Below are 22,536 nucleotides of genomic sequence, written 5' to 3' on the forward strand. Positions count from 1 at the left end.
GTTACCATATCTACTACAGAGGCTGAATTACTAGCCTTAGCACAAGCCGCTAAAGAGTCTCTCTTCGTAAGCTGACTACTGGCCGAATTGTCAGTCAAACTGGACGATCATCATATCAAGATTCGGTATGACAATCAGCAGACTATACGACTTGTCACGGCTGAAGTGGCTACCCTCTAGACCCGACTACGACACGTGGATATTCACAACCACTGGTTACGCCAGGAAGTGGCAAGCAAGAAAATCAAGGTGGAATATATCAAAAGGGTCAGGAAGCTGGATCCTGGATCTGCAAAACACGAACCCGGATCAGTGTGATCCGGATTAGTGTGACTCGGATAAGTGTGATCCGATCTCTCGGGGACCCGTCAACCCGGGTCTCCGTGGTCCAGGAAGTTGGGAATAAGAAGGAAGTTCACCTCCGTTAGACAAAGAAGAAAACAAGACATCCTGAATTTCCATACTCAATTTTTCCATCCTGAATTTCCATCCTAAAACTCCGAACGTTCAGAGGTGCTGTGCATCCGACAGAATACACGTCCTCAGCCAAGATGATGGCAGACGGGTTAACCAAAGCTCTTAACTACCCCTTACACCAAAGATTCATCAAGCAGCTAGGACTGACGCAGATACCCAGTCTGTAGGAGAGAAGTCCAGATTCAAGCTCTTGACGGGTTAAATCTGAGGGAGTGTGTCAAAAGGATCATGTGCTAAAGGATCAGGATCATAGGATCTAGTGCAGGAGCCAAACCCATGTACTCTATTGAGCTAAGGAAGACTGGCAGCTAACTGCGCCACTGTACAGACGTTATCCTGTACGTGTATCTCGTCTATAAAAGGAGCAAGGTCTCTAGCAAAGAATGGACATAGGGACAATCAACAGAATCAAGACAAGACACATAAAAATCCTAAACTGTCATTTCCCAAGATTCAGAGGTACCGTGTTTCTGACAGTATCTACACGTAAAACGCGTCCGGAGTTCTGGTTGGCGTTTGACAAAGTTGTGAGCCCAGAGCTTGCCGACAGGGGGCGTATCACGTTCGCGTAGTAGTCAGTTGGCCATATCTTCCACAAAACGAAGCCGAGGAGGGAATGTATGTATACAGAGCTCAGTTATATACTGAATAATCGTATAATCCTCTAGATCCGTAAGTTTTCGTGAATTAGCTGGAGTATCGCGTCGTACAGGCCGACCGTCGCGTCGGGCAGACAGGGTCATTGGTAGTACATGTCGCAAACTACCAACTACACTAAACACCGAAAAGGTGAGGAGCTCTACGATTGTTAGTCGTAGAATGCTAAACCTGCATTTTATCTGACAGTACATTATAGATTGCAGCTGCCTTTCGAAGACTAAGTTTTGGATCATCTTGTATAGCCTTGAGGGTTAAAATAATCCTGGATTCGACTGAGGAGGAATCCGTGGCGAAATGGTAGTAGAATTAGTAGGAGAAGTTGGAAGGTCGTGTTTTGCCAAGAAAGTGTACTGCTCGCTTATATGTACTGCTCGCTTATAAAACACGTTAGCGGTTAGGCTAATCAAGGCCTAGTCAAAGAGCTTTAGGATAGTAGCCGGAGCCTACAAAGCTACCCCTATCCGGAACCTCGAAACAGAGATTTAGGTATCACCAAAGGACCTATATCTCAATAACAGGCTTGTAGACTTCAAAACCTGGTTACAGACCCCTGTTGTATAGGCTAAGTAAAGCTTAGAAGCCCTAATACGCCCACCTGTAATGAGAGCTACTGGGTAAGACCGGGAGAACCGGCTGAATGATAGTGGATGATGTTACTGTACTAGGGTAGATAAGAACCCTATGGGAAACCTTCTCACGCAGGGAACTTCTAATCCGTAAGAATTAGTCTCTATGTAGTCAATGACAATATGTAACGAGAGTCTCCAGACGAAGGTCAGGAGGACCCGCCGAATAATGCTAGATGATGTCACGATATAGGATAGATAAGAACCCCGTGAGGGAACTCTCTTACGTGGGGCACTTCTGATCCGCAAGGATTAGTCTCTATGTAGTCAATGACAATAGGAGGCTGTTCGTGAAACTATCGCCTACTGATCGAACCCTTTTCGGTACTGAGACATTGTAGTCTATCTCCTTCAACGTGTTCCTAGAACAACCCCCTTTACAATTCTGATCCTTCTATTCTACCGTTGGCCGAGATAGCACCTACGATAATGTAAAGGGGGTTGTTCTGGGAACACGTTGAGGGAGATGGACTACAATATCTCAGTACCGAAAAGGGTTCGATCAGTGGGCGATAGCTTCACGAATAGCCTCCTATTGTCATTGACTACACAGAGACTGATCCTTGCGGATCAGAAGTGCCCTGTGTAAGAGAGTTCCCTCACGGGGTTCTTATCTATCCTGTATCGTGACATCATCTAGTATCATTCGGCGGGTCCTCCTGACCTTCGTCTGGAGACTCTCGTTACAAATTATCCTCCCCTCTGTGGAACCTGTTCTTAGGTTCCTTACTGCTGAGGATCGTCTGAACTTAGGGGGTAAGACTTAGGATGATATCGGGTAGATATCAGGTGTACGTCGAGTACTGTTCGTAGTCGCGCAAATGGATAAGTATCGAACCGGTAGACTTTACAGTCCATCCGTTCTAACGAGCTGTATAGTAGGAAAGGAGAAACGATGGTTTGGGGTGAGGAGTGAGTCGTCTTATAGTCGGGAGGTTTTCGGGAAAAGTTCGGCCGGTTGTCGGGCCGTAGTAGGATTCGCGGCTCCGAGGTCCTACTTTCCCGGTTCGGGCCTGAGATCCGAATTACAGCCGAATCGTCCGGATTTCCATCCGAACTCACGCGTTATCCTCGCAACTCAAAACGCATGAAGATTATACGACTGCTCAATCGTAAGGCTTGTATATAGTTGTAAATTTGCAGACGTATATTGGCCGTTTCTCCTCGGGTATAAATTACCCTCTCCTCTCCTACCTTTTCCAAAACTTTTCTTCTTCAGGCTCTCTTCCATGTGTTATTTCACTCGCTTTTCGCTCTACTCCTATATGTGGCCCGCTGCCTACTCCGTCCTCCCCTCCCTCTCTTTCTCTCTCTCTTAATCTCTCTCTTTTCGGTATCGCTTCGGCCACCTTTCCGTCGCGATAGACGTCCTTACTGTCCCTGCCGCCGAACTCACTCTGTATATGAAATGCATTCGTTTGGCGCTCAAGAACGCTAACCCTCGCTCCGGCGAGGTTCTCTCTATCATCTGCTCGTTCGAGCAGTCTACGCTATCGCGTTGCTCGCATTACAACGCAAAGAAAGAGTTATACGCTCCGGTGAGTTCGCATTCGATTTATAGAGGATTAACGGGCGATTTACTAACGATCGTAGGCCGTAGCTGGAATAGTTGGCGACTCCGTCGACCTTATAATTCTCATTAACGCGGCTCGTGCTATCGTCGACTATCGCGTAGAGGACGCCGAAGGCGAATTCGACGAGGAGGGCAATCGCCCTCTTATCTCTGCTCTCTTGCACTACAGCTGCAAGAAGATCGCTGCCGCTACTAAAGACCTAGTCGGGGCGTTCGACACTGCCGAGACCGCTTATTACCGCTAATTTGGCATTTCCGGCGCTACCAAGCCGTCTTCTATAAGTGCATTTGTTTTACTTGTTTTCGTATACAAATCGCTGACATCTCGATAGCAAGCTTATATAGTATATTGCTCTATAGTCGCGCTATACAGCCAACTCCGCCTACAGTAGTCGTCCCGTCCTAGCCGGAACCGCAGCTGTAATACCGACATTAGTCTTAATTACTATATTTCCACTAAGTCATCGCTAACTTTTTGTAATACGAGTCTAAGGTACACGCCTAGGAGGTACGGTCTGTCGCTCGTCTATCGGTTAGCGACATTGGTTTCGTAGGTTGGTCGGGCACTAAACGCCGTTTTCTCAAGAAGGTCAAGGAGGAGATCGCCGCTAACGTAAAGGATACGGAGGCCTAGCAGGTTTGGATAGAGGTAGCTCCTGACTTGGAGCTGTCAAAAGGGTCAGGCGCTAGTCCAAGGATCAGGATCACAGGATCTAGTGCAGGAGTCAAACCCATGTATTCTAGTCAGCTAAAGCAGGCTGGCAGCTAACTGCGCCACTGTACGGACGTCATCCTGTACGCGTATCTCGTCTATAAAAGGAGCAATCTCTCTAGTAAAGATAGACGAGAAAAAGGACAACAACAGAAAAGGGACAATCAACACAATCAAGAGAAGACACACAGAAATCAAAAACTGTCATTTCCCAAGATTCAGAGGTGCCGTGTTTCCGACAGGAGCTGGTACCGACCTCAATTTTCTAAGGTTTATATTGTTTTTAGGGGGTTTTTCTATAGTATTTCGGTTAGAGTTGGTATCTGGTATACCCCGGGATATAGCTTTATATAGGTAGATATTAATTAACATCTTATTACCTACGCTTTCGCTAGTTTTCATATATTTTTCGAAATTATAATACCAACTTAGATATATTCGTTATATCCTCCTCTAACACCTACTAATTATACTCCGAGGGCCAGCCTGCCTACTTGACTAAAAAGAAGGTTTTACCCTAGAATTTTCTCTTGTCTCGAATCTCTTCAACTTCTTACTCTCCGTCGTCTTCAAGGTCTGGTATCGGCATTACAGACGAATCGTCTCCTTTTCGGCTGTACCACGGTTCTAACATTGATATAGGAAATACATTATATAAACGATCGTACTTATCCGGGAGTGCCAGACGATAAGCTAGCGATCTGACTCGGTTTAGAATACGAAATAGACCGATGAACTTGGGCACTAATTTCTTCGGTAACTTGAATCTCAAATTCCAGGTTAATAACAATACCAAACTTCTATTCTTGAACTCCTTTTTCGTATACTTCTCGTTATAATATCGTTTCTAGACTACTATAGCTTCAGCCTAATTTTATTCTAACTGTTTTTTCAGCTCAGTAAGTTTTTTAATTCTTTCAATTGCGCTAGGTATCCTCCTCTCTTATACATCGCCCTCGATATAGTAGGAAATCGGAGGTTGATAACCTATTAATACTTCAAAGGGACTTATCTTGATTATAGAATTGACAGTACTATTAACAATAAATTCTACTTCTAGAAGGAGATTTACCTAGATAATTTGGTTTTAGTATATAAAGTAACAGAGGTATTAAATGAGTATTTGATTTACTCGCTCCGTTTATCCGTTGGTTTATAGGTAAAAAGCGGTCGAAAGCCGCTTATATACCTTTTACAGGTAATACAAATCGCTCTAAAACTGTAATATAAAAACAGAACCTCGATCACTAACGTAACTATCAATAGGGCTATACTTAAGTTCAATCTCTTTATAAATAAGCTCTACTAATTCTTAGCTGGTAATGGTAGTGGATATTAGGAAGAATCGGTTTATCTTCGTATACCGATCGACAACTACTAGAATTACGTCCTTCTCGGAGCTATCGGAACTCTTTACTATAGTGTCAGGTGCAGAAGGGTGTCAGGTGCAGGCGGGGCACTACCAGGGTCAGGGGCCTATAAATTACCGGCTTCGCCGGAAGTTTTAGAACGTTCAGAGTTCAACACTGTCACCTACCACCTCCTTAGAAGCGATAGCTGCGCAGGCGCCGCTCCTTCAATGCGAATCATCCTTTCACTCTCCTTTTCTCACAGCAATCCCAATTTTCGATCTGACATATAGGAAAACCTATAATAAAGTCTATAGTGATTTCGCTCCAAGGTCGTATAGGAATCGGCAACAATTCGAACGATCTATATAGCTTATACCGTCTTATCTTATTAACTTAGCAGGTATAGCAGGTTCTGCAATAGTCTTTGATATCTTTAATTATACTATACCAGAAGTATTTTCTTTATAACAGTTCGAGAGTCTTTTCGATACTAAAATGACCTGCTAACAGATCGTTATAAAAAAGCTGGAGTAACTCCTATTTAATAGCTTGCTCTACCGGGACAAACAATTGTCCTTAATGCAGTAATTCTTACTTGCATCTAAGTACCTATTTAGGCGAAACTCTCTGGTTTCGGGTTGGACTTACCAGCCTTTCCTTGATTTTTAGAGTCACCGGATCCGTAGCTTATAGCTCTAGAATCAATTCTCTTATAGATTTCGACGGTTCTACAGTATAAACCACTTCTAGTCGAGCGTACTCTCTCGTATATTAACAAATAATAATCTGTTCCCGTCTAAGCTAATCGGCTTCTTAGTAATCCTGAGGTCCTAGTAGGTAAATACTTAGCGATCCCACAGTAACTTCTGAGGGACAACCCATTGTTTCGGGTTTCCAACTAGCTAGTTTACCAAGGTCCTATATACTAGTATCTTCGCTATTCTCTGGTATATAGTAGGCTCTCTTGACCCCTTCCGTAGTCGTCTTTCTGACCTGGGTACTAGCTAATTTACCAGGATTTCTTATACGAGCTAATTTACTCTCTTCTATATAATAGGCAATCTTATTTCTTTCTGCAATCAGCTTTCTAATCCGGTTTACCCAAGCAATTTTGCTCTTAAAAGTAGGTATCTACTCGAGTCTATTAAGATGTTCTTTGTCCTCGTAATCTGGTCTTCTCGAGGGGCCATCGGCCGGATTTCACTTCCTAGGCTGATACTTGATAGTAAAATCAAATCCTACTAGATACACTATCTAGCCTATCAGCCGTTTAATCGGTTTTGCTTTATAAACCTTTATAGGTTATTATAATCCGAAAACACAGTAACTTTATAGCGACTCTCTTCAACGTAGTATCGCTAATACTTAAAGGCTTCTACAATAGCTATTATCTCCTTGTCAGGAGTTCTATAATCCTAGGCCGGTCTAGAAAACTTCGCTGACTAGAATGCAACGGGACGTTTTCAGCCCTCTTTCGGGACCTGCAATAGGATAGCTCCTATTATAAAGTCAGAGACGTCTATCTCAATAATAACAGGGAGTTCGGGGTCGAAATAATACAAAACTAGCGTATCTTAAAATACTCTCTTGAGCTATATAAATGCCGTATGCTCTTCGGCCTCTAACTAGAGGGTTCCTAGTTTTCGTCCGTTTTATAACCCCTTTAGCAAATTACTTAATAGTAATACAATCTCCGAATAATCTCGAATAAATCGATAGTAAAAATTACAAAATCCTAAGAAAACTTGGATATCTTAATAGGATTGTAGTTTAGGCTAATCTTAGATAGTCTAAATTCGTACCGAATCTATGCCGACACCTTCGGGAGTTAAAACATAACCTAGAAATTCTACCTTATCCTAATAAAATAAATACTTACTAGGCTTGCAGTATAACTATATTTGTCTCAGGCATTCTAGGACTCGTCGAAGGTAAGTCGTATAGGTTTCCCGGTCTAGGGAGAAAATTAAAATATCATCCAAATAACATATATAACAATCGTCTAGTAGCCTGCCTAAAGTAGTCTGAATATAACTTTAGAAGGTCGTAGGAGCATTTATCAGGCCAAAAGGCATAATAAGATACTTAAATAGACTGTATTAGGTACGGAAAGCCGTCTTCTATTCGTCTCCTTCTCGGATACGAATCCGGTAGTATACCTCTTTTAGGTCCAACTTCGTAAAATACTTTACTCCGGATACTCGGTCCAAGAGTTCTGAGATCAACGGTAAAGGGTACTGATTCTTGACCGTTATCCGATTAAATCTATAGTAATCTATATATAAGCATAGAGTACCATCTTTCTTTAGGACAAATAAGATAAGACTTGCAGCTGAACTCTGGGATAGACGAATACGGCCTTTTACCAGGTTTTCGCATAGATATTCCTCTAAAATCGAAAGTTTATATCGTAATAGAGGGTAAAGAGGTCTAATAGGAGGAACAGTATTAGGGAGTAGATCAATAGCATAATCAGTGCTTTTGAAAGAAGGTAGAATATCTGTATTACTGGAGTTTATAATATCCGTAAAGTCTGAGATTTTAGGAGGGATATCTTCAGGTTTTCGGAAAGTATTCTCCTCTTCCTCCTCCGGAAAAAGCGCCTCCGGTATATCTAGATACTACATCAAGGAGTAAATATAAGCTTCTCTTCGATATATTTTTAAGAATTTCTTCGGGTTTTCAATCCGAATATACTCCGATTCCGTTATAAACCATTATAAATTCCCTTCTGGGTATAACAAGATCTTATAGGATATTAAACTTGGTATCCTAAGAAGAATAGAGGAATCGTTTGTAATAAAGGGGTAATTGATAGCGGTATAAGAAATATATATTCTTTTGGTAATTCCTTAGCAGTCTGTCAGTTCCAAGGGAACTTTATAAACACTAAATGCTTTAATAATATAATAGTCTATAAACCGAATATAGGGTAATTGTATCCCGATCTATCGGAGTTTCCTCTACTTTACGAACTCCAGACTGATAATATCAATCTCTACTCTAGTATCGAGATCGACTATAATGAATTTAGGGGTATAGTTCAACAAGGTTACGGAAGTATATATTCGTTCTTTAACTGGAACCCCTAGTATATCGTCTTTACCGACGTAATCAGGGTTTATATCTACCGGTATCTACCGTTTTCCCGCCGATTTGGGCACGATCCCCTACCTCGGCGACTAGGGTACCTAGTAGCTTTATTTACTAATACTCCTTTTTATAGGTAGTCGTTAGCGAAATAGGTATTACTGCTATAAATAAAACAAGTTAAAGGGTTTCCCTAACTGTCTATAGGGTTCAGCTGATTGAAATGAGATAGGGTTGATATAGGGTAGTCGTTAGGTTTCGTATATAGTATCGTTAACTATATATTTCGTTGGTAATAACGGGATAATAACGCTCTTCGAGGATAAAATAACAATTTATAGGTTAGGGAAGAACGCGATAAAGGAGAAGAGTAAGAAGGATATCGGGACGAATGTTTAGGGGCTTCCTGAGGTTTTCGGTACTGGAAACTATACTAAATTTGGGTAGCGAGTTTAACTATCTCTTCCCGAGTCTCTAGCTTGTTATAGACATACAAGTCGATATAGTTATTAATTGCAGACGAAAGCTTCGTATAAAAGATGAGAGTATAAGCCTTTTCGTCCTACTTCGGGAATTAGGCTTTAAGGGATTCTAAGTACTAATGAAAGTCTAAGGGAGATTAGTTTTCTCGTTACTTAGTATTATTGAGCTGCTTTATAATAGTGGATTCTTGATCTATAAGATCTCGAATACAGTTCAGTATCTAATCTTCAAACGTTTTCCAGTCGTTTTCAGCCTCTTATCGTATATCTATTAGAAGATTATTGTAATGACTGTACTATCGATTGCAAGGATGTTCTTCCATTTGATCTAAGGCGAAAAGGATCCGGTTTATACCCGTTTTGAACCGTTTCGGGTCTCCTATAAATGCTCGCTATAGATCTTGGAGCTATTCTAAACGGCGTCGATGGGTGGTATTATCAGGGAACTGAATCAGATGCTTCACTTTGATCGCCTTTCGGTCCTTATCATGGTTACTAGAACCTGCTAAAGGAGAACGATATCGCCTGCGTTTCGGTAAGGATTCGCCTGGTAAGATGCCTAGCTTCCGAAGCAAACCCTCTTCTTATTCTCGCAGTTGTTTTAGTGCTTCCAATTGCTGTATCCGAAGACGGGTTGATTCCAACAGGTTATCATGGTAAAGAGCTTGATGCGGAACCCGGGAGTCCGAAAGGGTATACGAAGATATACGAGGTCGAAATCCTGGTGATTTCGACCGATGAAGGCGTATAGGATTTATAGGTGATTGGGGGGTGTTTTCCCCTGGACTCGACTCTGCTCCCAGCTTACGGGAGGTACTTATCTGTAACGAGAGTCTCCAGACGAAGGTCAGGAGGACCCGCCGAATGATGCTGGATGATGTCACGATACAGGATAGATAAGAACCCCGTGAGGGAACTCTCTCACGCGGGGCACTTCTGATCCGCAAGGATCAGTCTCTGTGTAGTCAATGACAATAGGAGGCTGTTCGTGAAGCTATCACCTACTGATCGAACCCTTTTCGGTACTGAGACATTGTAGTCCATCTCCCTCAACGTGTTCCCAGAACAACCCCCTTTACACAATAGAAGGCTGTTCGTAAAGCTATCGCCCACTGATCGAACCCTTTTCGGTACTGAGACATCGTAATCCATCTCTCTCAACGTGTCCCAGAACAACCCCCTTTACACCACCAAACTCCCTGATCTAAGGAGTTTGCAACAGGCTATATAGGAGCTTCTAGAGACGAAGGTAAGGCCGTAAAACCCTGTTACCATAGTAGCCGACAATATCTGAAAAAGCCGCTATTACTATTAGCCAGTGGGTAAGCCAGGGCCAAGGTCAGGACTAGGACCTTGGGAGAAAAACCCCTCACAGATTGCTCCCCCCTGATGATTGCCCCGAGTTCGCTGATTTCCCATCGTATAGATGGCAGCGCAGTCGATATATATGGATCGATGCCATCTGCATCAACCAAGAAGACATTGATGAGCGACCGGCCCAAGTCACCATCATGAACCGCATCTACAGCCAGATGAGGAGCTCCCTTGTCTGGTTTGGTGTCTCAGATGGTATGGCAGACGATGCCATTGAAGGTCTCAAACGGGTAGCTCTTCTCGATAGCCGCGCGAAAGCTAACGAGGCGTTCGTCACAGAAAGCTTCGATGCAGCGGACTTGGGACTTGACGACATATAAAGCGACATGTGGGCTGCTATACACTACCATCTAAACCGGGCTTGATTCAGGCGAGCGTGGGTTATCCAGGAGGTTGTCTTAGCAAAGGAAATTTGTCCTCCATTGTGGGAGCCTCTTCTGGATGCGGGATGTATCCTCTCTCGCCGTCAGCTTCCTCTCCAATAGCAGCTGGGCGAATCGCATCGCGGTGCAAATGGCGGAGATTCATGTAAAGCCTCCATACAATGGACGCATCCGGCCAATTGCGAAGTCCTGGCATGTTGGGCCTCTACCAGATACATGGTTAAAAGAGTCAACATCATGGAGCAAATCATGATCACACGTCAGGCGATCGGAGAAAAGCGAGATCTTTTGACGGACTGTTTTCCGATCTATCTCTCGGATCACTTCTTTCAAAGTACAGGCCTTGCTTGGCGACGAACCCACGAGATAAGATCTTCGTCGCACTGGATATTGCTAGACCGGCTTGCCGTATGTCATGGTCAACACAGAGTTGGAGAGGATCCTGCCAGACTACAGGGCCCTCTATGGCCTCAGTATACACCGACGGCGTCAGAGTTATGGTCGAATCCGCCCAGAGCTTGCGGGTTCTCTCTTACATTTAGGACAGGACTTACACCTCAACGCCAAATCTCCCGGGCTTTGTGCCTAATTATATCGTCAACTCTGCCCTACAACCTTTTAAGGGGATGCTAGTTGACTTTTCCGCCTCCGGGAATTTCAAGTATATCCCGATTTTATCCCCCGATTCGGGCAGATTGATCGTTCAGCGCTTCAAATTTCGGAACAATCACTTCCGTGGGAAACAAAGAAGGGCCTCTCTTCGCCCGGATCGCCAAACATGTCAGCAGAATGCGTCCGTTCCATGGAGCCAACGCACCGCAAGGGGTCAACTTCTTGCAAATCTCGCGTACTTCTCCCCCAGGTCGAGAGAAGATCTTCCTCCCTGTCCTCGAAAGCCCAAACTCCCCACCCATCACCACCAAAATCGACGCACTATGGAGAACACTAACAGGTGACACTATCGAAGGCATCCGTCCCGCACCACAACACTGGCAATCAGCTTTCAGCGACTGGATATGTTTACAGATCTGTACAGATATGCCAACCGATGGATAAATACACCAGGTCTGGTAAATCCAAGGAATTTAAACATGAACTCAAAGCTGTGTGCTCGGCGCTTGACTTACTAAGGGTTGACGAAAGTGGCGGATATGCATGGCATGCGCATCTGGAGATCATGGCTAGGGTTTATGCCAGGATTACGCGCAGAGATAACTGGGGTGTTACGGTCCCGATAACAGGTTCGGGGACAAGGATCGTGCCTGATGCTGTGAGGTTGAGGGAGGTTGGACTTCTTTTGTCACAGAAAGGGGCAACAGGGTCATGGGATGATGCGACAGTTACAAGGTTTAGGACTCAGTAGGACTTTGTGACCGTGGACCCTCATGTGTTTTCTACTGAGTCGGGGTACTTGGGGATTGGACCGCGGTCGTCGGAGGGTGATGTGGTGTTTATTCTCGCGGGGCGGATGATCTGTTTGTGTCCAGGGAGGTTGAAGGGTTTATCAAGTTGTGGGGTAGGGGAGGCGTATGTTTATGGTGTTATGCATGGTGAAGCGATCGAGGAGCAGGATGTCAAGTTCTCTCTAGTCACTCTGTTGTAATGCTAGAAAGCTGGCTGAACGATGTTTTTTGAGTACCCTAAAACTAGGGTTGTCACTGCAGGCCTGCCAGGCCCGATAGGCTGCAGCCGTTAGGCAACCATCGGAATAACTTGAGGTTCGGACTCTGCGACTGAGCACTCGTGCGAAGGAGGGGTAATGGATGCCTTATAAAAGTGGCTTCCCACTTCCCCCTTGCCAAAATCATTCCTTTCCTCACCTTGCGAACTCAACCCCAAGCTCCTCATTCTGTTAAAAGATTCGAAAGTCCCGATTTCAAAACCCACCCAACCAACAACATGACTTTCTCCAACGATGGGAAACCTTTCAACTTCGACAGCACAGGCCAAGTCCCTCCCCCTGGAGCGGAGAAGGCACCTGTCACAGCCACACTCTGGGAAGACGAAGGGACCCTTCTCTTCCATGTGAAAGTGAACGGCGTGTCGGTGACGAGGCGCGAAGACAACCACATGATCAACGGCTCCAAAGTCCTCGAGGTGTCCAAGCTGTCGCAAGAGAGAAAGAACGAGATCCTTGATGCCGAAAAGGTCAGGCACATTGTTCTAGAAGCGCCCGGAGAGCACTTGGTTGGAACTTGGATTCCCTACGACCGAGCACTCGATCTTGCTAATAAAGAGGGAATCACTGGGATTCTATATCCACTGTTTGTTTACAATATTGGGGTTCTGCTAAGCCCTGCCCCGGGGCCTACCCCGGGGATGAGTATCTCAGAGGCACGGAAGGTTAAACTGTGAGAGTGAGATGACTATTTGTGATCTAGAGCTAAGGTAGTTCAGGGGCAGAAACTTGAAAACTTGGAACTGTGTTATGCTGTTGAAGAGTATTTCAGACCTGCGAGGCCGATGGAGGGCTCCCTCTAGAACTTTCTCATCGTGTTATGGCATGATGGTATGAGTTTAGCTTGAAGCCCCCGGTCGTAGCCATATTGAAAAGCCCTTTCTGCCTTGAAATCTCGGCGTGAGAGTGAGACATGCCCCTTCTATGCTAGCCTTAAAGTGAATTCGGCTAGAGGCCACTAAAGCGCGTCACAGAATACCTAACACACGGCCCCCTGTTACTAACTGACGCTCCTGACTCGGCCTCACTTTTGTGTATGTGCCAATCAGGTATCCAGCTGTCCAAGTCACACAAAAGTTACCAACTTGTCACGTGGACTGCGCGTTTCAGAATTTTGCGCAATTTCGCAAAACTGTCGAAGCGGTTAGGATTGCCGCATCTCGGCATACATCAGGGCTCTTTAATTCGGCGTTGTGTTCCTTGCATGGCCTCAGTCTTACTGTTGTCCCAAGCGGAGCGCAAACTGCTTCTGTCAATATTTCATTAAGCCCGTTACGCGATGGCTTCTCTCCAAGACATAACATTTGATCGTCCTAAAGTTCCGCAGCATGACTCAGATGGCGCACCCCGACCAGACGTATTACAGACACCCATCGAGCCAAGTTTAGATCACTCACTTTCCGTCGCTGACCCACCCGCCGCGGGAAGCCATGGCTCTCCTACAGCTCCGGCCAGTTCACAGCATTCCACAATCGGCTTCGACACCACAGGCCAAGTCGCGCCTCCTGGTATGAAGCCTCTGGTTACGACCACAGCTTGGGGGGGTGAAGGGACGTCTTGTTATTATGTTGAAGCGCGAGGCATTTGTGTGGCCAGGAGGGAAGATAATCACATGATCAATGGGACCAAACTCCTCAATGTTGCCGGCTTGACGAGGGGACGAAGAGACGGCATTCTGAAGCTGGAGAAGGCACGACATGTGGTAAAGATTGGGCCGGTGCTTCTAAAAGGTATTTGGATTTCGTTCGATCGAGCCCTCGAGTTGGCAAATAAGGAAAAAATTACCGAGCTTCTTTACCCCCTTTTTGTCCACGACATCGGCGCGTTGTTGAATCACCCCGTCAACACTGCAAGGACATCCCAAATCTTGACAGCGGCGAAGGCACGGGAGGAAACCCAGTTGTCGAAGACCACTAGTCGGGCCGCGCCACCCAGGAAGCCATCATACAAGCCGGGATTGGGGCTATCCTACTACACGCTCCCAACACCACCAATAAGTGCACAGACTACCCCGGAATGCCCTACTATCAGCCGTTCTCGTTTCAATGCCATTGCGGTATATTCCGCGTTTCGTTCATCTTACACGCGGTCCGATTTCACGCGCCCTGACTTGGGCTCTGCCCGATCACCGTTGCCCAAATTCGAAGTTCCCGTCGAAGAGGACCCAAATACCGCTACGGTCACAACGGTCAACTCTGTCAGACAGATATCGAATCAGATCTCGCCGGAAACACCAAAGTTGGAGACTTCTCGCCTGAACCTAGTCATTGTTCTCAGAGCTATTTGGCCGCTTCACCTCTGGAACACAGTCCCAGTAGCGAGACGGCGACTCCCTCAACCAGCAGCGTGACGGATTACAGCACTTCTTCAGGGGAAGATAACAACCTGCTGACAAGGGTCGACCAGAAACAAGCACTACTCAGGCGACTGATGAGATTCTTTGATCTTATCATTTCGTCCCCCCGTCATCCACGGCCTACATCCGGGTTCGCGGAGCGAGTGACGGACAAATTGGTTCTTCAGCTTCAGGAACCAGGTCAACATCTCAAGGCGCTCAGGCCCCTTTCGCCAGCTCCTCGCCGGGCAGTGGATTCTCCTCACACAAGAGGCAAAGAGACGGCGCGGATGACGGTGGCGATGCTGATGACGGCCGAGATAGAAAGAGGTCACGGTCCTCAGCAGCTGACTCACAAATTAATTTACCTTCGCCCAGGCTTGCATGCCCCTTTTTTAAGAACAATCAGGCCAAGTACCGAAAGTGGAGGACTTGTCCGGGCCCAGGTTGGACCACTGTTCACCGGATTAAGGAGCACGTGTATCGGAAACACGCTCTCCCAATTCGTTGTCCTCGATGTTGCCAGGTATTTGAAACGGAACGCCGGAAGGATGATCATATCTCTCAAGTGAAGCGCTGTGCACAGGTCGAAGACGATAACCCGCCTGAAAGTATTGATGCAGACAAGGAAAGGCTTCTTCGCTCTCGCAAGGGCAAGAACAAGGAGTCTTCTGAGGCGGAGAAGTGGAAAGACATGTATCTCATATTGTTTCCTGAGACAGATCCAACGTGTCTTCCCAGCCCCTGTAAGTCCATCTTCGCTCCCGGTAACAACCCATGGAAGGCTAACTTCACAGATTACGAGTACTCTACTGAAACCAGCACTCCTGGATCTCCAGGAGGCGAATTCGTCCGTTACGAACAATTTCTCCGCCGAGAACTTCCTGGCCGCGTCAGACAAGAACTCGAAACTCGAATTGAGGAACGGCTTAACCCGATTGAGGAAAGCCTACGCGGAGAGTTAATTGAAATTGTGCGAGACATGCAGTTGCAACTTTTTGAACTCTACAAGGCCTCGCGGAATCCAGCATCTGGTTATACGGAGCCTGCGTCCGAACCTCCCGACAAGCGAGCTATACCTCAACTGGTACAGCCCGTCCAGGATATGGGCCAGCTTGAGGCGTTTGCCCAACCTCCTTTTGTTAACAGCGAATACTTCCTGCCTTTTGGCAACTTCGATGGACAGATCTGGGACACTTCTGTGTTAGACTCTTTTACATTGTGGACCTTGGATTCTGGTTACGGCTCTCTACCAGCGGACCCGACGCAGGATGGCCAGTGTTTGGATAGTTCTGGACAGGGTTTGGAAGGATAGACTTGACATTGAGATGTGGTGGTATTGCTCCATGCAAACACGTTACTCCCACGGCCAGCTTACCATAATTTTCTGCTGGGAGATGGAGATATGCGAGAGAACCCAAACTTGTTCCTTAGATCTCTGAGCTGGGTGTATTTTGTCGAACCCGGATAATGTTGAAGGCTTGAGATTATTACACGGTAATGGCGAAGGCACTGTTGAGAGCACTTGTACCCTGACTGAAACTTGCAACCGTTCTAAGCCCCGCCAGGGAACTTCCCAGGCAACGGAAGGGACCGTCCTAGATTGGGGACTGTCAAAGATACCTCTGTTAGGAGAGGTGGCTAGACCTGCTATATGCACACATGGCGCCTGATGTCCCCAGAGAACGCGAACATGATCCGGGTGGCGCAGGTGCCGCAGAGCGCTGGCAAGGTTCTCTGTCGCGTCCAGCGCGACGCCATTGCATTTGATCACCTTTTTCCTCGTCATGGTTCTCCAGACGTATGATAGTGCTTCGTACTCGCCAGCCGCATCCAGCTGGACGATCTCGAGGGTTGCTCAGCTGACAAGAAATCCGACAACGCATGATGGCCAACGCTTCACGTGTGTGGCGCCGCCTACAGGTCAGTCAGATAACACCATCAATATAAGAAATATGAGAGGGGATACAAGTGAGGCTACCTAGCCAAACCTGATGGGTCAGGTACCTGAATTTTTCGTATATTATGCAGAATTGCAGGGTTTGTCAGAGCACAAGCCTAACTCAACCTTTTGCGTTTCCCACGCCTCCTCGGTATGTCTTCTGCACAAAAGCGTTGCCTTCATGTCATCAATCGTCCCTTTCTTAGGTAACAGCACGCTGACATCGTTTAACCTATTCTCTCCGGGAACAAGAGGGACGTCATCTGGAGGAACCTCCAATTTCCCCGGCGATAGTTCCTCAGCGAAAATGATCCCCGCGGCGCTGTAAAAGTCACCCTCCTCCAACTCAATAACTTTGCGAGCCACAGCAGCCGCCAGTTTGCCATCCCATATTCCCTCCCTATGCGGTGTCGAGACAAGAAAGTCCACAGCACGGCGTCGAAATCGCGGAACACGACATTTGAGCGCGGTATAGTAGAGCGGCGGGATGAAACCCATATCTGCCGTGAAGCTGAGGTCCTCGGCTGGACGTCCGCAGCCCAACTGTTTGTGTAGAGCCGCGGATACCTTGTTCCAGAGGTCAATGGTGTTCTCCAAAATTGCAACAAATTCTGGGGTGTACGAGTCAAAGACTGTTTCGTCCCCTCGCCGAAGGCTCGTCGCTACCATGATGGAGGCCATGCCATGGTAGAGGAGGAGGAGAGGTTCTCCGAGCGTGAGGGCGTCGTTGCCGTTGGGGCAACGACTGCGGATGTGAGGTACGCTGGATGAAAAGGTGCCAAACCATGAGGATGCGGATGCCTGTAGACGTTCCTGCTGCTTTGTGAGCTGGTGGAGAATCAGGTCGTCAGTCGGGGGAAGACGGTTCGCCTCGGCGGAAAGGAGGTTGATGTCGTGGAGGAGCCAGTCGAGATATCGTCTCGCCTCGCCCATCGAGTCGAAGATGAACGGGATGTCAGAACCTGGCCAGTTCTTGTTGCCAGGCGTTCTCATGTCGGGATATTCCTGCCCCTGGCCGAAGATGGACGGCCGGATGCTGATCCGTGTGAAAGCTTCGGAGATATGCTCGTCTGTGGAATTTGACTTTGATCTCGAACACAATTCCCGGAGAAGCTTCAGCCCATTCTGGAAATGTACTTGGCTGGTCTCAATATCCCCCTTTAGCAACTCTATGCAGGTAAACACGACGCAAGACGCCAGCGTGATGCGCAAAGACTGTTCATCCTTTTCCTCGACATGGTGGCAGAGGTAGCTTATTGCTTTGTTGTACTGCTGAAGTGCTAGTCTTTCGTTGGGGTCCATGGCCATATCTGCGCTGTCCTGGGTAGGAAACGGCCGACGCACTTGCCCCGGGGTTATGCCACGCCTGTGGGTGGCAGCTAGCGCAATCACGGCGTGGAGGACGGCAGGCTCTCTGAGGCTGAGCTGCACCACGAGTCGTTCCCAGAAGTCGGAGCCGAACACACCAGGAATTTTGTTTACGGTCCGGTTTCGAAAGAAGTGGAATGCGTGCGACTCTTGCTGACTGAGACCAGGAAGGGTACCCGGGTGACGCGATGGCCGTGAAAGCTGATGGACCAGGGTATTGAGCGCCCTCTCCGAGGTGCCATATGCATTCCCTCCCCCGCCCCAGATGCCGTAGCCATCGCACACGCGACCGGTAGACACGCAACGCTGGCATGCCGGTCTACCCTCGTCGCACTTGACCCTCCGGATTCTGCAGGCTTGTGTCAGTCTGACCCCATTGTCACGGATTGAGGAATCAACCTAGAAGTCACAGACTTGCATGTTCGACAGCCCGACTTTGCCCTTCTGTTCGCTTTCACCGTCGCGTTCGGACCAGTCAGTTTTTCCGCAGGTGACAGCGTGTCCCTCATTTGGGTTCCCTTGGTCATTCTGCTAACTGCAAGCCTTGTCTAGACGTTTGGTTCGCTCGGAAACGAAGCACTCTTATTTGATGCGGGAGAATTGGAACATAAAGCTGGGCTGGGAAGGGACGAAGCCGGGCATACCGGTCTGCCTTGGTACTGTCGGACATACCGTCGGACATAAACGCCCGGGAAGGATTGAAACCCGCTCGAAGCACATTGGCCAGTTCGGTTTTGGGACAAGTTGATTGGTTACCGGCGAGCTTCCCAAGAGGCGGCACTAGAGACGCCTTCGAGCAAATTGTAGTGAATGTCATCGCTGAGCGTCAACCCTCGATCAGCCCTGGCTAGTATCAAAGAAAAGGTATAAAGCTTGATTAACTTCCTGCGCTCAACGTCGAAATGTGTCTCCATCTCATCATCGCATTAACACACCGCACCAACAAAACACCCATAAACATCCCACCAACGCCACAGCGCCCCATTCAACAATGACTCCTTCCACTCGTCCACTCGGCCACAACGGCCCGTTTGTCCCCGCCATTGGCTTCGGCGCCATGAGCATTGGAGGTGCCTACGGCCAGCAAACCTCGGCCGAGGACAAGTTCAGGCTCCTGGACCATGCCTGGGAAATTGGCGAGCGCTTCTGGGATACGGCTGACATCTATGCCGACAGCGAAGACACTATCGGCGACTGGTTCAAGACGACCGGCAAGCGATCCGATATCTTCATCGCCACCAAGTTCGGCCTGCAGTTTGGGCCGGATTGGGCTCAGAGCGAACGCTCTGACCCTGAGTACGTTCAGAGTGCTTGCGAGAAGAGCTTGAAGAGACTGGGCATTGACACCATCGACCTCTTCTACTGCCACCGCGTCGACAGTAAGACTCCTATTGAGAACACTATCGAAGCTATGGTGGAGCTGAAGAAGTGAGTAGACATAGAGACTCATGAGACCATGCCCTATATCCCGCTAACACTTGAACAGTCAGGGCAAGATTCGCCATCTCGGACTCTCCGAGGTTTCAGCCTCGACCATCCGCCGAGCACACGCCATTCACCCCATTGCCGCCGTGCAAGTTGAATACAGCCTGTTCTGCCTTGATATTGAATCTCCGCAGTATGAGATCCTCCAGACGTGCCGCGAGCTCGGCATCTCCGTTGTTGCCTATTCACCCGTCGGCCGTGGATTGCTTACCGGGCAGATCAAGTCGTTCGATGATCTCCCCGAGAACGACTTTCGCCGGCTCACCCCCAAGTACTCCCGCGAGAACTTTCCTGAGATCCTGAAGCTCGTGGCTGCGGTTGAGACCGTCGCTAAGGCTCACGGCTGCACACCTGCTCAGGTCTGTCTGGCGTGGTTGCTGGCTCAGGGAGAAGAGGTCATCCCGATTCCTGGAACCAGGAGTATCAAGTACCTGGAGGAGAATACTGCCGCTGTGAACGTCCGTCTCACCAAGGAGGAGCTCAAGCAGTTGAGAGCCACCGCCGAAGCTACTGAGCTGCCCGGGGATCGGTATCCCACAGCGCAAGTCTCCGCCCTCCCAAATTCGTCCTTGTCGTAGCTAACTTGACGGGGTTTAGGATGATGGGCCCGATCTTTAGGGACACACCGCCTCTCTAAGATCTTTCACAACCCCTGCCTCGGACTCTTGAAGGATTTGGGTTCCGCGAGTGAGATTGGCAGTGGTGTGATACTACTGTTGGCGGAGTGAGAGGTTTAGGGAGTGAGGTTGATAGAGAGCCTTGAGAAAGCGCAAAGGCACACCCGGTCAGGAAGGGAAGCCCTATCACCTGGACAGCAAGTGTACCAAAAGTGCCTTGGATGAGAGGGGCGGAGGGCCTCGGCTAGCCTTTTCCTGTTTCTCTTCTCTTCAATCTCCCACTTACAGACACCAACAGAAGTATCTTACCCGGCTTTCCACATGTCGTCTGCCTGGGGCGATATAAGACGCTTGGGTGTGTAACGTGGGAACTCACAAACAGTCAGCGTGGCCGATGCAACAAAGCGGCGTAGGACTCCCAGTTCACTAGTATGCTCCCCAGCGGCGGTAATATTACGGATTTACACAATAGCATGGGATGTCACCATGATGCATGAAGTGAGGTGGGCAAAGATATCTCGGCTAAATCTCATCCTTGCTCTTTCTTTTTATCTAGCTTGTAGCTAGATATCTTTTTGTCGAACTGTTTTGTTTATTCATGCGTGCATATTCTTTTGGAGAATTAGTGTTATTACGATTCAACAGTAAGCCGACGATGCTGGGTGTGTTCTGCTCTCTACTAGCTTGAAGAACGAGCTGACGGCAATTGAATCGAACTTGAGGCTTTGAAGTGGGTGTTAGCAGATCTTACCGTTACATGATGTGAGCTACCGACCAATTTTCAAGTCAACCGGAAGCGAAGCAGCGGGAAAATTAGCACTGGTCATCAGTTGCCTTTGCGCGAACACCCTGTTCAAGCTGTGCACTTGCCGACCTGACGCCATCTCGCAGCGCAATTTCCACATGACCAGTAGAAGCCCGTTTATTGGTATTCCCAGGCACTTGCTCTCTTTTTATGGTATTGTTGAGCCCCTTGCATGGTAGTACAAGCGCCGTTGGCTAGCATTTTGGTGCTCGGCATGCGTAGTCTGACCGAGGAGGGCGCTGAGAGTGTCACAAGCGTCAAAGGTTGCCATGCGAACACGATGAAGAATCACTAAGCATTGACGGTGCTTACCACCCGGGCACATAGAGGGTGCCCAGATTGCCAGGATTGTTGAATACCTAGTCACAATCACGACAACCAGATTTTCTGCATCTACGGCACATGTCATGATGAGGTACGGAGAAGGAGCCGAGATTATGGACGCCGTATCAAGCACAAGGTGGCACTGTAGCTTAAAACATTCCCGAGCCAGCGAAGATATAAAGAGAGGAGCCTCTGTTAGTTGATTTCAAAAGTACAACATACCAGACTTTAACTTCACGACTAAGTAGGTACGCTATCTTAGCTTCCCATCAATATTTATCCTTGCATATGAGCCATTACCTTTGACAATGTTGTTTCTTCGCGCCTACGTCGGACTTCTCGCCCTCCTCGCCTTGGGAGGGCTGGTAGCAAGCACACCGCTCACTAGTGAGAACGCCTCCCCAGGCCCGGTGGGCATCCGCGAAGAGGATCTCTATCCATCTCGGGCCCGAGATTACTATCCCTCAAATCCCTCGGCATTATTGTTGCCAATATCTACAATGAGGTATGGCTAGAGCAACATACGCCCTCCGTCTTCAACTCATCTCTCACTCGACGCGCCCTAGCCTGCTATAGAAACCCTAACCAGAGCACCGTTTTTTCCCCTGGCCGGCGGCAAGGGCACATATATACAGTTCCCTTTAAGAGCCTAGAAGCTGTACCTTTGCTACGCAGATACGTGTAATAACGGTAGCCTACCAACTCTAATATACAACCCTAGGGGTACTCAAGGTAATGCCGTCGTTACCGGTTGCGGGAAAGGCGGTAGAGGAAGGCAGAGTTGGTGTATACATGTTGCGCATCTTGTGAGACATGTGGAATCCCTTTGTACGAGAGATAATGTGGGGAGCTTTTTTGGAAGTGAGGATGCGTACGGCAACGGTGATCTACTTATCCAAACTACGGGATAGGCAAACTAGTTGAAGCCGGGGCGTCATGGGGTATATCTTATGCTGTCTAAACATGAGGAAGAAGTCTTGAAATATCTATGGACGTCTTTTCCATTTCAACCGATCAGTGACGATGATACGAAACTTCAGTCCGACGTGATAACAGAATACAACTCCGGTGTAAAGCAGAGCTCGTCTCGACACCTCACACTGTCTGAATTAACCAAATCTTTAATATGGCATTTCCTGCCTCGAGGTTGAACACGCGGAATAAAGTGTACACCGAATCCGGTTGCCGTTGCCATTCGTCTTCGGTTGCGTCTACAACACGTTTACTCATACCGCCAGCGTTGTCCGCGGGGG

The 22,536-nt window shown here is 47.7% G+C and overlaps 3 protein-coding genes across 3 annotated transcripts; 2 read left to right on the forward strand and 1 right to left on the reverse strand.

Annotated features, from left to right (window-relative positions):
• Positions 1 to 12,628: 12,628 nt before the first annotated feature.
• Positions 12,629 to 13,084, forward strand: MFIFM68171_02965 (uncharacterized protein; the record flags this gene model as incomplete). The annotated part of the gene is made up of 1 exon (XM_071058387.1): positions 12,629 to 13,084. One exon carries the CDS (start codon positions 12,629 to 12,631, stop codon positions 13,082 to 13,084), a length of 456 nt encoding a protein of 151 aa, XP_070914488.1.
• A 3,681-nt stretch (positions 13,085 to 16,765) lies between these two features.
• On the reverse strand, positions 16,766 to 18,579 carry MFIFM68171_02966 (uncharacterized protein; the record flags this gene model as incomplete). The annotated part of the gene is made up of 2 exons (XM_071058388.1): positions 16,766 to 18,401; positions 18,467 to 18,579. 2 exons carry the CDS (start codon positions 18,577 to 18,579, stop codon positions 16,766 to 16,768), a joined length of 1,749 nt encoding a protein of 582 aa, XP_070914489.1.
• Positions 18,580 to 19,043: 464 nt separating this feature from the next.
• Positions 19,044 to 20,174, forward strand: MFIFM68171_02967 (uncharacterized protein; the record flags this gene model as incomplete). The annotated part of the gene is made up of 3 exons (XM_071058389.1): positions 19,044 to 19,480; positions 19,539 to 20,078; positions 20,135 to 20,174. 3 exons carry the CDS (start codon positions 19,044 to 19,046, stop codon positions 20,172 to 20,174), a joined length of 1,017 nt encoding a protein of 338 aa, XP_070914490.1.
• Between the last annotated feature and the right edge of the window lie 2,362 nt (positions 20,175 to 22,536).

This window comes from Madurella fahalii (genome assembly GCF_045866475.1).
Source record: "Madurella fahalii IFM 68171 DNA, scaffold_2, whole genome shotgun sequence".
In the NCBI taxonomy this organism is placed as follows: Eukaryota; Fungi; Ascomycota; class Sordariomycetes; order Sordariales; genus Madurella; species Madurella fahalii.